This window comes from Pristiophorus japonicus, chromosome 16, assembly GCF_044704955.1.
Source record: "Pristiophorus japonicus isolate sPriJap1 chromosome 16, sPriJap1.hap1, whole genome shotgun sequence".
Lineage (NCBI taxonomy): Eukaryota > Metazoa > Chordata > Chondrichthyes > Pristiophoridae > Pristiophorus > Pristiophorus japonicus.
In genome coordinates, this window is record NC_091992.1 from 108,483,601 (window position 1) to 108,500,414 (window position 16,814).

Consider the following 16,814-nt stretch of genomic DNA (forward strand, 5'->3'; position numbering starts at 1 on the left):
TTTGTGACTTTGATTAGGACCATTTCAGTGCTGTGGCAGTGGCAGTGGCAGAAACCTGACTACAGAGGTTCAAACAATGGGTTTGGGAAAGGTGAGCATGGATTTAGGAGGTTGCAACACGTTCAAGGACTTGAGAGGAAAGGGATGTTGGAAATGGATGGTAGTTTTCAAGGACTGAGTGGTCAAGGGTCTTTTTTTTGAGGAAGTGGTGATGATGTCAGATTTGAAAAGGAGGAGGACCATACCTGACGAGAGGGAACTGTTTACAATATCAGCTATCATGGGGGCCAAGAAGGGAAATTGGGTGGTCAGCAGTTTAGTGAGAATAGGATCGAGAGGCGGGCCTCATGGACAAGATGAGCTCAGAGTGGGCACGAGGGGAGATGTAAGAGAAACTAGAGGAAGATGTGGGTTCAGGGATAGGAAAGGAGGAGCCTTGGTGGGTTAGGGGAAGGGAGGGATACGGCATGGGTAGAATGGATGGTTTCAATCTTACTGATTTTAGGAACTTAGTATAGTGGTTATGTTACTGGAGTAGTAATCCAGAGAACATGGTTATGTTACTGGACTAGTAATCCAGAGAACATGAGTTCAAATTCCACATGGCAGTTTGAGAATTTGAATGATCAAATCTGGAAATAAAAAGTTGCTATCAGTATAAAGGAAAAGTGACTATGAAGCTGATGGATTGTCATTAAAACCTACTGGTTCACTAATGTCCTCGTAATAGGGAAGGAAACATGCCGTCCTTACCCAGTCTGATCTATACGTGACCCCAGACTCATACTGATGTGGCTGCCCTCTGAAGTGGCCTAACAAGTTGCTCAGTTGTATCAAACTGCTGCAAAGAATAGCAATTCACAAAGAAGGCCCACTACCACCTCCTCAGGACAACTCGGGATGGGCAGTAAACGCCAACCTTGCCATTTACGCTCACTTCCCGAGAATGAATAAATTAAATCAACATTCCCAAAGATTGAGAAATGATCCGGTTTCCTTACCTTTAAACAGTATCACCGTACATAAACCGTCACACTGGGTGCTTTCTTGTGATCAACAAGAATTATGTCTCATGCAATTTAGTTACAATTGAAAGGCTTTATCTACAAAAAATGATATTCCATATTGAGAGCATTTCTTCTTCGAGGTGCTGCACATTATGGCTAGCTCCATATATCTTATCAGCATATCATTGAAAAAAGTGTATTCAAAGAATCACATGGACTTTTACTGTAAAGAAAAATTGGTGCTTTTTCTTAGGAGGAGAAAAGGGGAAAACTTTCAACTGTTTTCCAAGGTTACAATTATTACTAAAAGATTTGGGCAGGGAGTGAAATGTCTGAATGCAGCAGACAGATACTATTTTTGGACACTATTCCATTGTATCGCAATTCATTGAATTTTCAGTTTTGCCCTTTTGAACACCTGGCCTTAACATTCTTTCCTGTGTAATAATGGGCAGTATAAGAAATCTTCTAAACTAATTTACTAAATAAGTAACTGATGGGGAAAACACTGTTTTATTCATACTCAAAATTGTGGTTTGTAATGAAAGTTTTTTTTCTAGATGATGGTACAGGAAAGCTTGGGAATAACACGGGATCGATGCCGTCAACGCAAGACACTGTTGCCATAAAGAAAGCTGGAATGGAACCAATGTACACCGTGCAAGGAGCTAAAGCTAAAGTCCATAGCAAGGCAAAATCTCACCACTTAACTGATACTGGAACAAAACAGAAACATTCAACAAAAACTGCAAAGATTAGAAATTACAATATACGCGACTAAAGACTCTCATGAACCAAAACCTGAAACAAAAAATATAAGTGTTACAAATTACAGACAAGATTTTTTTCTCACACTGAATGTCCTAAAATGGCCACTCTACAATTCCTGAAAACAACCACACACTTCAGGAATTTTACAGGCTTAATTTCACCAAAGTAGCAGTAAATTTGTCAGATGCCTTCGGAAGTCAAGAATATCACGCCATCGGGCTTACCACAGTGCAGTTGGGTTGTCTCTTCCTCAAAGAAGTCGAGGAGGCTGGCCAAGCAGGATCTTCCCATTCTGAATCTATGTTGGCTGTTCTTTACCAGATTATTGCGGTACAGATAATCCTGAGGTTTACTCCCGATAATCAGTTTGATTATTTTACATGGAATAGAAGGGAATGTGATTAACTGTGTTTGTTTTGTCACCATTTTGTATATGGACATCACATTAGCAGGTTTTCAATCTTTTGGTCCTTCCCCAGTGTCCATTGCCTTCCTCATAATGATTGTCAATGCTTCACAAATCTCATCTCTAATCTCTTTCAGTACTCTGGCATAAATATGATCTATCTCTGGGGATTTATTTGTTTTGAGCTGAATTAGCCTATATAGGACCTCCATTTCATAAAGTCATTGGGGAGAATTTTAACCCCTCAGGATGAGGGGTGGGAGTTAAATTCTTAATAATCTGAAATCCAACCCCAACCTACCACAAATGCCCCTATTTCTGGTTTATCTGTGGGGGGCGGTGGTTGGGGGGAGGGCAAGTAATTGCAGATCAATAATTTAATATGTTAATGAGGCTCCATGCCTCAGATCAAACAATTAGATTTTGACGGCTGTGGGCCAGGGCTTGGGAAATCGGACAGCTAAAGGGAGGAGAGAACTGCCATATCCAGTAGGTAAGTGCTTTTTATAGCACGGTTTGTGGGCCAGGAGGAGCAGGAGTGCTGCTTCTCTGCGACTCTCCAAGCCATCCTGCTGTGATTGGCCTCCAGTCCCACACTCCGCCAACCCCAGCCTGGAGATTTCCCCACCCCATCCCAACAATCTCCCTCCGCGATCTCTTCCCTCCTCTCCGGTTCCCGGCTGTGGCCTTCTAGCGCAGGCCTTCCCACCTGACAGCCAGCCTGCCTCTCAATCTGGCTGGATGTCAGCCGAGAAACTGAGGAAAAGAAACCAGATCTCTATCATTTTCTATTTGTGTGGTTGACACTGTCTTTCAGATATTAGAATAGGTGGTTCCCAACAGTATCAATATTTGCAAGGGGTTCTCCACTCAAAATTTTGGAAGCAACAGACCTAGGCCACAAACTACGTGGTACCATTTCAGGATTTAGTAAGAGGAGGTGTGTTTTCCAGAGCAGGACAAGTTCTATTAGTTTCCATCCGTAAAATGGAAAGCCTCGCTTTGCAGTCCAGCCAACTGGTGAAACTTCTCCAAATCGAGCCATTGCTCAGAAATGTCAACCTGAAGATCCCAAACTTTCCGTATGGTTGAGCTCACACACTTTACTTATGGAACTGAAAGGAAAATGCTCCAAATTCTGGAAATCTGAAATAAAATCAGAAAATGCTGGAAATACTCAGCTGGTCAGGCAGCATCTGTTGAGAGGAACGTAGGTTAATGTTTGCGGTCGATGACCTTTTGGGTTCTGGCAACAGATCATGAAGCTCAAACATTAACCTTACCTTCCTCTCTCCACGAATGCTTCCTGACCAGCTGAGCATTTCCAACATTTTCAGACTTTACTTTTGGACCCCCTTCTACCAGACTACTTTAAAAGTCCTATTTTAAAATTGTCTCTTGGAATGAATAGCTATAAATATTCCACCACTGCAGATGTTTTATATCATATAAAATGTTTTTTTTTCTAATTGCATCTCTGCTGTTGAATTATTGGTGAATGTATGAAGTTTGCTTTCAAAAGGAAACTTCTGCTGTACAATAAATGCAACTTGTTATTTATGGCCAAGATCTTTCTCGCAAAGGATACGATGTGGAATAGACCACAACAAGAAATCCCATCTTTTGGCAAGGGATTTAATATATCTGCTCTTCAGATAGTGTGGTTTGGTGCATTAATGTTTCAGACCTTTAAGTTATTTATGAACTTATTTCTGGGTATTGCTCCATATAGTTAGTGATATGCCAATATCAGTTACTGCAGAATTGCATTTAAAAATGTTACGGCTTGAGGCATACATTGCAGGTATCATCAGTAAGAATTTATTGGAACAGTTCCTCAGCAATACTGGTGGTGCAAATCAAAAACAGAAGAGAAACAAATTGGCAGACTGCAAACAATCATATCTTGGAAGTAGTATTTTTGTAAAATCAAAGTAAGTATTTAAAAAAATTATAAGCAAGTGTTACAAATGCAATCGTCAGTCATAATATACCTGCAGGGCTCCTACACCACTGGAATGCAATGTGCACAATAAAACTCTGCCTGGAACTTGTTCGAACCAAGGGGAACCTCTTTCCCCAATCCCCTTGAGCAGATGCAAGCCCTCCAACTGTGAGCAATGGGTTGCACATGGTCGAGAAATTATTAGTGTGACCCAATTGATAACAATGTCACTTCTGAATCAGGATGTGAGTTCAAACTCCACTTCTGTGTAATCTGGGCTGACACTCCAATGCTGTGGTGGGAGAGGTGCCATTCATGAGATGAGACTTTAAACCAAGGCCTTGTTTCAGTAGATATGAAAAATCCAATGACACTACTAGAAGAAATGCAGGGAGTTCTCCCAGTATCCTGGCCAATATTCCTCCCTCACCAACACCAGCAAAATACATCTTATTTACTGCTCATTCATCATATTGTATTTTGTGAGATGTTGCTGAAATCACAGTGACTGCCACAACAGTCACTGCAATTCATTATATGGGAAGATGGTTTACCACCCAGCTGAGATCAAGTACTTCAACACAGATTAGGAAATGGAGATACCTTAACTGCACTGGATGAAGGAGCTAATGCTAAAATCCACAGCAAAACCTTACCACCTTACTGAAACTGGAACAAATCAGAAACATTCAACAAAAACTGCAAAGATTATAAATTACAACATACGTATGTATCACTACCAACTCACATGAACTGAAATCTGAAGCAAAAAGTACAAGTGTTACAAAGACCAGATAGGAATTTGTTTCACACAGACTGTCCCAAAAAGGCAACTCTGCAATTCCATTAAGCTAGCACACACTTCAGGATTCTTCCAGGTTTCATTTCACTAATGTAGCAGATGCAGGTTTTTACTGCAGAATTGTTTGTTACTCTCTCTTTTAACAAACTTAAGGTAAATAGAATGAGCAAACTTTTTTAACCTAATTGAAACATTACTGTAAAAAAAATCAGTTTCCAGTTCAAGTATTTTAATTTTTGTTCCTTTAAAAATAAATGCATACAGGCAGACTCTGAAGCCAATTGCAGCCCACAACTGCTCTCCTGGGGAGATCAATTAATTCTGCACAGACTGGGGATTGGAAAAAACTTGCTGAATAAACAACTACTGTGGTAACTTTAAAGCTCCCTCTTTAACTATCTGATCTTCATTTTACAAGTCATGTGTGCAGATAGTTGGATGTTGTTAAGCATGAAGAAACATTATTAGAGGCTGGAATGATAAGACTTAGAGATACAGGTACATGTAGATTGTCTTGTGTTAAATTAGCTCCCAAACAGAAAAGGAGCTAAAAGTAATAGAAGCATCAGCCATATTCATCTATTTGCAATAACAATTTTAATAAAATGCTGATATGCAATCACATGCTGTGGATAATAATTTCTACATTAAAAGCACACATAACAGCAATGACAAAATGATAATTGTAAAGCATTAAAACCTATGTAAAGGTTGCCCAGAGACTGATGATCAACTGCTCCATTTCCCCCTTCAAAGAAGGTGGTTGTCTTACTGTGAATCCACTCCTAACCCACTACACTTTTCACCCATCAGCAGGACGAGTTTGGAGCAGTATCAATAATACAGCTCCTGATAGATTTGCTGCCACTAGGAGGGAGGAAAATACAGTCTGATACAGCCTTTTAAAAGGCAGCTAAACATAAGATAACATAGGATATACGACACACGCCATTCATCCCAACCAGTCCATGCCAGCGTTTATGCTCCACTCGAGCCTCCTCCTGTCTTTCCCCATCTAAATCTACCAGCATAACCCTCTATTCCCTTTTCCCTCATATGCTTGTCTAACCACCCCTTAAATGCATCTATACTATTCGCTTCAACTACTCCCCGTGGTAGCAAGTTCCACATTCTCACCATTCTTTGGGTAAAGAAGTTCTTCTGAATTCCCTTTTGGATTTCTTGGTGATGATCTTATATTGATGACATCTAGTTATGCTGTTCCCCACAAGTGGAAACATTCTCTCTGTATCCACTCTATCAAAACCTTTCATAATTTTGAAGACCTCTATTATGTAACCCCTCAGCCGCCTTTTTTCAAGAGAAGAGAGACCCAGCCTGTTCATCCTTTCCTGATATGTATACACTCACATTTCGGGTATCATCCTTGTAAATCTTCTCTGCACCCTCTCCAGTGCCTCTATATTCTTTTAATAATATAGCAACCAGAACTGTGCGCAATACAAGTGTTGTCTCACCAATGTTCGATACAGGTTTAGCATAACTTCCCTACTTTTCAATTCTATACCTCTAGAAATAAACCCTAGTGCCTGGTTTGCTTTTTTTATGACCTTGCTAACCTGTGTCGCAACTTTTAGTGATTCGTGTATTTGTACTCAGATCCTTTTGTTCCTCTACTCCACCTAGACTCTCACTCTCCCAAGTAATTCTTCCTACCAAAATGTAATACCTCACATTCATCTGTGTTAAACTTCATTTGCCAGTTATGCCCATTCTGCAAGTTTAGTAATGTCCTCTTGTAATTTGTTGCAGTCCTCAGTATTGACTGTCCCCGGCCCTGCCACCGCCCCCCCCCACCCCCCCCAACCCCCCAAATTTGGTGTCATCTGCAAATTTGGAAATTATGTTTTTGATTTCAAAGTCTAAATTGTTGAAATAAATTGTGAACAGTCATATACTGTCATATATGCAGACTATAGATATATTCTGTGTAGTCACTGTATAGTTGCATAAGATGGACACTTGTTACCTGATGTACTGTCAATAAGGTTTCCACTGTGTATATACTATGCTGGCACCACTAGAGGGTGCAACTGGTGGAGACCGGGGTTTCCTGCCTCTGTGGCAGAGGCTGTCCACCAGAGTGCACTGTGGTGGGAGACCTGAGGGTCACCTGCATAGGTGTGCAGGGCCCAGTATAAAAGGCTGCTCACCATGCTTGTGCCTCTCTCTCGAGTTACAAATAAAGGACCAAGGCCACTACAGTTTGAGTACAACACATTGCCTCGTGGAATCGTTCATAAGTGCATTATAGACATAACAACTGGCGACGAGAATATGGACTTTCATGCGATTATGGCTACCTTTGGCACACTAAAAAAAGACTTCAAAGAGGGTGATGATTGCGATGCCTTCATGGAAATGCTCGAGCAATATTTCGTGGCAAATGACCTGGCAGGGGAGATGGACACATTGGCGGAGAAGCGCAAGGCTATACTGCTGACCAGTTGTGAGCCCGAGGTCTACTGCCTCGTCAGGGACTTGCTGGCACCCACGAAGGCTAAGGATAAGACATTCGATGAGCTGACTGAATGAATTTGCGACCAACTAAAACCAAAACAGAGCATCCTCATGGCCAGGCACAGATTCTACACTCACCGCAGACCTGAGGGCCAGGAGATTGCAAAATATGCTGCCAACCTCAGGAGACTTGCGGCGCCGTGTGATTTCAGTACGCACCTCAACAAAGCATTGCGAGACATCTTTGTAAAGGGAATTGGCCACAACGGCCTCGTTCACAAGCTATTATCTGCCGACACCACAGTCAATCTGCAGAAGGTCATCAGCATCAGTCAGGCGTTCATGACCGCGACCTGCAGCACCAAGCAAATTAATCATCCTGTGGACTCAAACCCGGCAAGTACTGTACACAGAATTGTGCCTTTCACAGGCAAGACTGTAGAACGTGGCTCTGCCCAGGGCAGAGAGCACAGACCTCAAGGTTCCAGAACTCCGAGTCCGCCGACGGGTGCTAATCGAGTAGCACCATGCTGGCGTTGCAGAGGAAACCATAGGGCTCACCAGTGTCCCTGAGTATGTATGCAAAGCCTGTAACATGAAGGGCCACCTCCAGCATACCAGCGTATGTGTAAAAGAAATACAACTCACCGTCTAGTAGAGGAGTCGGTAAATGACTTTGAATCCAGCGGGGAGTATGATGATTTGGCCAGAGAGGCAGCTCAGCCCCAAGAACAGTGTATGGAGTGTATACCTGCACCACCAATTGTCCTCCAGTGAAAATGGATGTCGAGATAAACAGCGTTCCAGTCTTAATGGAAGTTGACATGGGAGCGAGCCAGTCAGTGATGAGCCAGGATGCCTTTGAGAGGCTATGGAACAAAAAATGACCCGAGCTGGTTCCAGTACAGGAAAAGTTGTGCACCTACACCAAGGAGCTGATCCCAGTCCTCGGTAGTGCGGATGTAAGTGTAATCCATAATGGCGTGGTGCACAAGTTATCTCTGTGGATTGTTGCAGGTGATGGTCCAATGCTACTCGGAAAAAGATGGATGGGGAAGATCCAGTGGAAATGGGAAAACCACTTCAGCAAATCGATGTCTTCCGTGCTCAGAGGTAGAGCAAAACCTCACCTTCGCTTAGGCCAAGCACCAGATAACAGACCAGCACAGCACCTGAGGCACAGACCGTCCATCACGACTGCATGGCAATGATCCGACCAGAACGACCTAAAAGTACCTTCCTGGCTCCAGTGGCAGGACTCCTGGGGAGGAAGATCGAATTCACAGGCACTCTTCCAGCTTTTGTGGCAGAATCGTGGGAGAGAAGGATCAAGGCAGTCAATCTCAAGGACAGAGGCAAGATGGTGTCCCTGCTGTAGTGAGGTGCAGCATGGCTGAAAAAAAAGATGGCCGCGGCCATATCACGAGGTGTAACACTGAGGGACCAACACGTGGTGTCTAACAAAGGATTTGATTGGGGCAAAGCCAGCAGGGTTCTCTTAAAGGAGACCTGCAACCAACTGAACTTAGAGACATTGTATGCATGGCAATCAATGTAACGAACCAATTAAGATTGTGAACAAAATGTTGCAAGATGTCGCTACTATTCCTAATGTAAAGAACAAAATGTTGTTGCAAGATGTCGGTATCAGTCCTAATGTAAAGAACAACATGTTGTTGCGAGATGTCGGGAATAGAGTGTCCCCAAAAGTAGCAAGCGAGTGAATTCGGGAGGGTAAAGACGCTGATCCTGATGCCCTGCCCCAGGTGTCCCTACAAGTTATAGACCAGCGACCTCAGGAGGGTGAAGGCACTGATCCTGATACCCTGCCCCAGGTCTATCCCACACTGCAGGCACTCGATGGCACTATTCGCCACAGACCTTGAAACGAAAATGGTGCCAATACGCGCAATCAGCCACCTTTACCCACCACCCGGAGACAGTGCAGCCCCCAGACCCAGTCGCTACCTCGGCCATGTCTAGGAGCGAAAGGTCAGAACCGAGTTCCCCAAACGGGACCTGGAACAGCCAGGTTCCCAACACCGTTAGAGAGCAGGCAGAAGATTCTGCAGCCCTCAAAGGAGGACAGGGAGGCCACTCACATCTGTGGCTCTGCCCACCACTAGGCAACGGCAAAGGCCCCGAGTCCTGGCTAGGTGAGCGAACCACTAACAGAGGGCGCTGCGCCGCTATCAGACAACTAGGACACCGTCCGGTTGCACTGGAACCTGCGTCCTCGCATACCTGTACTGCTACCTCAGTACTTACCATGACTGAACCATGAACACAATCTACCCAATCCTGGCGCACGACCGCAAAACGTAACGAATGTAAGTCACTGAACCAAGGTGTCACGATACAAACTGTAACTACCGTTCTTTGTAATTGCATTGAGTCTGATCCTGTATGTTAATGTAATGGGCCTGCTGCATGATCTCGCTGAGGGGGGGGGGGGGGCGCGGGGGTGAAATGGATGTGTGTAGCCATGGACACACACATGGATCACACCCAGAACCCACTGGAACCTCCATCGAACTATCCAAACTGGTAACCACTACCCAACATTGTGGCAAAAGGACTTGGGGGTTAACAGGGAGAGAGCCAAGCCAAAGCACAGCCAAGGTGCAAGGGCTATTGGCACTTAAGTCTGGGGCGAGCTAAGCCAGAGCACATAGTGCAAAGGTAATTGGCACAAAGGACTTGGGGGAGAGTGATGTTACATATGCAGACTATAGATATACTCTCTGTGTAGTCACTGTATAGTTGCATAAGATGAAGCCTTGTTTACCTGATGTACTCTCAATAAGGTTTACACTGTGCATATATAATGCTGGCAGCACTAGAGAGTGCAACTGGTGAAGACCGGGATTTCCTGCCCCTGTGGCAGAGGCTGTCCACCAGAGGGCACGGTGGTGGGAGACCTGAGGCTGCCCACCATGCTTGTGCTTCACTCGAGATTTATGAATAAAGGGCCAAGGTCACTACAGTTTGAGTACAACACATTGCCTCGTGGAGTCATTCATAGGTGCATTACAGACATAACAGTTCTGGCACTGATCCTTGTGGAACACCACTACTCATCTTCTGCCATTGTGAATAGCTACCTTTTACCCCTACTCTCTGCATTCTGTCTTGAAGCCAGCTAGCTGTCCATTCTGCTACTTCTTCCCTGACTCCATATTCTCTGTTAATACATCAGTCTATTATGGGGTGCCTTATCAAAGGCCTTTTGAAAATCTGGATAAATTACATCTACTGCATTACCATTGCCTACTCACTCTCTTACCTTTTCAAAAAATTCAATAAACCTTTCTGAATGACTGAGGAACCAGCACCTCAGGGGTGCCAGCCAGCTGGAATTTATCCCAAATTCTCAGAGGCAGCCCTTTAGGCAGAAATCAGGGCCAGAAGAACAAAATTATTGGGCATTGAGGGCAGGAAGCCCCACAAGAGGGTGATACAAGCCATTCGGAGTGAGGTGTCAGAGGCAGTCAGTGCTACCTCCACCTTCCCAAGAACGGTCACACTGCTGGAAGAGGTTTAACAACCTCACAAATGGAGCTAAAGTAAGTGCCATTATTCATCCTTTATCACTCAAGGTAGCCTTCACTCAACTTTTTATTAACCTCACATAGTATTTCTCTTGGTTTCAGGGACCCCCCCTTCTGCAAAGGACAATCTCTGCAAACACTCGAGCACCGTCTTTACTCACAAACACTGGCACTCACATTGACTGCACAAGGGCTACTTCTAGTCTTCAAGAACACCCAATTTAAAGGGACGTTATCATGAGATGTATGCACTTAGATGGGGGAACATGTCTATGCCACTCACATGTCCCTCCAAAGGAAAAAATGGCACTCAACCAACGGCAAATAGAACTGGAGGAGAAGCTGAAAACCCTGAATGCACATGATACGGAGGCACTACACAATGTGGGCATGAAGACAGGAGAGCCTGTGGAAAAGAGCAAGGTTGGAGGCCAGGTGGCAACAGAAGATTGGTGAAAGCTGGACAATGCTAATCACAGGTAGTGTCAGCTTTATGTATTTTCTCAAAAGTATTTCAATGCCCTGACTCATCAACGATTTCTTTAAAGAAAGAACTTGTATTTATATTATGCCTTTCATGACCTCAGGACTTCCCAAAGCATTTCATGGCAATGAAATAATATTGAAGTGTAGTCATTGTTGTAATGTAGGGAAATGCAGGAGAACATTTGTGCAAAGGAAGGAAGGTCCCACAAACAGCAGTGAGATATTTGACCAGTAATCTGTTGTTAGTAGTGTTGGTTGAGGGATAACAGTTGACTAAGACACCAGGAGAACTCTCCTATTCACACCTGATAAGTGCCGTGTGATTGTTTACGTTCACATGAGAGGGCAATCGAGGCCTCCGAGAGTGCAGTGCTCCCTTAGTACTGTATTCAACTATCAGCCTACGTTTTGTGGACTGGGGCTTCAAGAGGGAATGTCTGTGTGTGCCCATATAAAAAAGCTTTTCTGCATTTCACATCATAAGGGGTGCCTTACAAAAGAACATAACATAAGAATAGGAGCAGGAGTAGGCCATTTGGCCCCTCAAGCTTGCTCCACCATTCAATAAAATCATGGCTGATCTGATCATGCACTCAGCTCCACTTCCCTGCCCGCTCCCCATAACCCTTTACTCCCTTATCACTCAAAAATCTGTCTATCTCTGCCTTAAATATATTTAATGACCCAGCCTCCACAGCTCTCTGGGGCAGAGAATTCCATGGATTTACAACCCTCAGAGAAGAAATTTCTCATCAGTTTTAAATGGGCGGCCCCTTATTCTGAGACTATGTCCCCTAGTTTTAGTTTCCCCCATGCGTGGAAATATCCTCTCTGCATCCACCTTGTTGAGCCCCCTCATTATCTTATAAGTTTCAATAAGATCACCTCTCATTCTTCTGAACGCCAATGTGTATAAGCCCAACCTACTCAACCTATACTCATAAGTCAATCCCCTCATCTCCGGAATCAACCCAGTGAACCTTCTCTGAACAGCCTCCAATGCAAGTATATTCCTCCTTAAATACGGAGACCAAAACTGTATTCCAGATGTGGCCTCACCAATACCCTGTACAGTTATAGCAGGACGTCTCTGCTTTTATACTCTATTACAGGAAGAAGCTGGTCAACATGATGAGCACCCAGGTACTTTCAATGGGGAATGGCCGGCCAGACCGACAGCCTCAGCTGCTGCTACTCCCTCACCAACTGCATCGTGATGTCATACCTGCGCAAGCGCCAGCGCAGAGACCCACTCGGGAGGAAGTAACTAGTGAGTCAGGGGGATTGTCACTGGGTGAAGCACTGAGCACCAGTGAGATTGAGGACCTGGGAGTGGAAGAGGAGAGTGTTGTTTCTCCATGGGGGAGGTGGGGGGAGGAGAGAAACAACCACCCTTAACTGAGGAGTTTAGGGACCCAGATCTCAGGGGGCCAGTCTTCAAAAGACCTATGACTAGGGAGCATCAGTCTCATGGAGGCATTGAAGAACGTTTCTTTGCATATAGTGGAAATGATGGAAAAGTTGGAGAAGTCCACTACCTGCATCCTTCAAAGTATTACAAAGTATTTATAGCACAGAAACGTTCGGCCCACCTGCTCTGTGCTGGTGTTTATGCACCACATGAGTCGTCAACGTGTTGTGGGAAGTTTCCCAAGACCTGTAAAACACCCTGGAGACTGTGACAGCTCAACAGATTTCCGCAGTATCAACATGCTAAGAACAATTACTAAGGAGTGCCAGATGTGCTCTGAACAGGACACTTTCATAAGGTTTCCAAGACTTGGTTACAATTATTTGGTCTGTATTTTCATTGACCAGTACACATGAGGGAGCTATAGACAGGTGCCTGGCACCCTGCAATGGAAACACAACCAGAAGCTGGTACCTCCCGGCCGTTGCTTGCCAGCGATGGGAGACACCTCAGGGGGACCATCCCAGCCACCCACCTCTCAACTCCATCTCAATCAGGGAGCACCTCACTGGAGCAGTAGATTAGGAGCACAAGCAAATACGTTATCTTGCACAAAGGCTAGATGCAGTTTAAGAAGTAGTTGTAAATAAGGTGATTGGAATTGCTGGCCACTTTTTGAGAATATGTTGTGTGAAGTAAACACAGCTTGTGCACACTGAGTTCAGAGGTCATTTCTGCAGATGCTTTCAGCTTTTGGAGGTGTGGGGCGGGGAGGGGGTGAGGCGGGTGGTGGTTTGAGGTTAGCATGCAGTTGGGGAAATGTAGATTTTATTGTCTTCTGTAGGAACTTGGCAGAAGTCTTCGACAGTGAGGGTCTTTGTGAGATGTGGAGCGACGTTATTTATTAAAAGCAGTGAGCTATCAGTTGCGCCTTCCTTCTCTGGTTATTACCTGCTGACTGTCCTGTCTCACATCCTCTCCTTCCTGTGCACACTTCACATGTTGTGGGGAGAAACGGCCTTCCACCTTTTCTTCATTGCCTTTAGCTTCTGGAAACGTCAAGCCTTTCTTCATGGGCATGTTATGAAGAACGCAGCAAGCTACAATGATTCTTGAGACACTTTCTGGGCTGTATTGCAGGGCTCCGTCACGTTTGATAATTATTATAGTCTGCTCCATGAGACTTCTTGTAGCGACATGGGCCTCAATGTAACTGTTGCCTCATTCTGTCTGTAAAAGCCTTATTGGGATCATTAGCCATGACAGCAGGGGATAGTCCTAATTACTAATCAACCATCTGAACACATGGCTCTGTAATGAGGGCTGAAATGATGGATTGTCGCATACTGAAAACATTGTGGCAGCTTCCTGGATACCTGGCATGAATGAGCAGGATAAGGTGAGTAGCATTGCACACTAACTGGACATTAATAGAATAATTTTCCTATGCATAAAATGGAGATGATCATTATATGGGGTTTTGAGTGCCATACACGTCCTATCAATTGTCCCATACACCTGTGGGAACCCTACTGAATAATATTACCACATAAATAACTTGCCCACTTTAATCTGTGTTTTTTTAAAATGTAGAATAATGATAATTGAATCTATTGTAATGTTGCAAGGGGGAATTTTATGCAACACTGTGTCTGATGCATATTAAATAGCATTATATTTTATGATTCACTCATGAAATGAGTTTGTGCTGTTTATAAAGACAAAAAAATTGTATTCAATTTAAAATGAAATCCTTACTTTCACAGTTGATGTACCAAACCTATTGTCAATTTGTTACTGTGTTTCTTAGTATAGTGGCATGGTTATTTTTACTTAATAAACTTATCTGATTAAATAAATCATAGTCGGATATTAACTCTGTAATTCAGTTGAGGCTTGTAAGCAAATTCATCTGTTGGTTTCATAGCTGGCTATGATTAATTGTAGTTTCAATCAAATCTCAAACTTTTTGATTTTCATCAATCTTTAATAACTTTGTGTAAGAATTAAATTACATGATCTGAGCCAGTGACCTTTAAAATGTACATGCAGAGGAGGGCAAAACACTACAATGTATTCATACAAACTAATCATGATTCTTCTATCATTGGCCTTGATTTAAAAAAAGCCTTTCATAACTTAGCATTCTTTGCAGCATCTAAATTATGTACATCTTTTCCCAACAATATTAAATGTTTGTGAAGGACATTCTGTAACACAGGTTGACCTTGTGGAAACAGTACAACACTTGGTTACACTGAGAGAATTCCACTGTTGTGTCTGGAAACCACAAATTTAAATTTAATTTAATTACATTTAGTTGACTCAAAACATAATACAGCCAAGCACTGAAGCTCAGCCTTACTGGAAGTTTCTTCTCGTGCAGGGAAAGAAAACTATTGAGTATATCATTCTTCTCTACCTCCAGAGTGTCAAAGACAGAGATCTATTAGGCACATGGCCGGCGGGATGGTCCGCAATCCAAGGGGTCTACCGATATTTCTTCTGCCACATTCCCAGGCCATGGGAGCCTTTGCCTCTTTGCCACATTTTCCATTCTACCCTCCCACTTTGGAGTTCTGCTATAACCATTTACACCTCCTTTGGACTCCATCAGAGACTTGAGCACAAAAATATAGGCTGACATTCTAGGGCAGTACTGCAGGAGGTGCTGGGGTAGAAATTTACCTCCGCCCGAAAGGGGGCGCATCTTCCGCTTTTTGTAGTTTTTCCTCGGTCACATGGGTTGCGGCTGAGGTGCCATCGATATTCGGCACTTGGACGTTTTCTCTTGCTCGGGGCGGATGTAGTTGCGGCTGAGGGCAGAAGTGCCCTTGCAGCAGGTCGGCCCCCGATCACTCATCAGCAGCGCGCTAATGACGTCGGCGCGTCGTCGATTACATCAGCACAATGCGCATCGCGCTGACCCGTCACAGCGTCTCTCCCCTTCAGGTAAAAGGGAGGGCCGCTGCGAGCTCTGCATATTTTTAAGTTACGCCCATTGGGCCACTAGGGAGAGTTTCGGCCGAACTCGGGACAGTCGGTCGACATAAAAAATTAAATGGCATCACCGGCAGTGCCACCTCCCCCTATAAGGGTGGCCGCGCTGCCAACCAACAAGGAATGCACCGCCACAAAAAGCTGTCGGGGGCAGCGGCCGGCGGCGCTGCTCCCGCGGGGCAATTCCACAAAAGGGATATTTCCCGCGGGCAGCCGGAGCTGGCCAGAGGCCTTATCGGGAGGGGCAATTTCCGCCCCGCCGTCTTTTGGATGAGGCCCCATTTGCCACTTCAGGTGGATGTAAAATATCTCACGGCACTATTTCGGAGAAGAGCAGAGGGGTTATCCCCGGTGTCTGACTAATATTTATCCCTCAATCCACAGCACTAAAACAGATTAGCTGGTCATTATCACATTGCTGTTTGTGGGAGCTTGCTGTGCACAAATTTGCCTCCATGTTTCCTACATTACCAACAGTGACTACAGTTCAAAAAGTCTTAATTGGCTGTAAACTGCTTTGGGACATCCTGGGACAGGCCATGAAAGGTGTTATATAAATGCAAGTCTTTTTTTCTTTTGGACCCTGCTTCTGTTTCTTTACTTGTCCTATTTGTTATGTCTCGAATAAAACAATGTAACTGACTACCGTAGACGTGAGTAAGTGTGACCTTAGTCTCTTTATTCTAAGTCCAGAGTGTTGGTGCAGCATGGGAGGCCTGCTTATATACAGTGCTCCCAAAGGATGCTGGGATCCCTTGGGACTCCACAGATACGCCCTCTGGTGGCGGTAGAATGCTGGTTACATAGAGTTGCATACAGAACCTATTATCCGCCCCTTTTGCCTTGCACTTTTTGTCATTTAATCACTCCTACTTTCCGCCCTATCACAGACTTTCCCCTTTATTCTTTTCCTGATCCCCCTTTTTTCCACGACTCTGTATTTGCTTACAACTG

At 44.2% G+C, this 16,814-nt stretch overlaps 1 protein-coding gene across 3 annotated transcripts in view; it reads left to right on the forward strand.

The window, feature by feature from the left end:
* ccdc57 (coiled-coil domain containing 57) overlaps positions 1 to 5,459 on the forward strand; it is a 159,136-nt gene extending 153,677 nt beyond the window's left edge. For all 3 annotated transcript variants that reach the window (XM_070857664.1, XM_070857663.1, XM_070857665.1), the window contains one exon: positions 1,568 to 5,459. In XM_070857664.1, coding sequence (XP_070713765.1) covers positions 1,568 to 1,788 — 221 coding nt within the window. In that variant the 3' untranslated portion in view covers positions 1,789 to 5,459. The remainder of the gene's footprint in view (positions 1 to 1,567) is intronic.
* Positions 5,460 to 16,814: the final 11,355 nt, after the last annotated feature.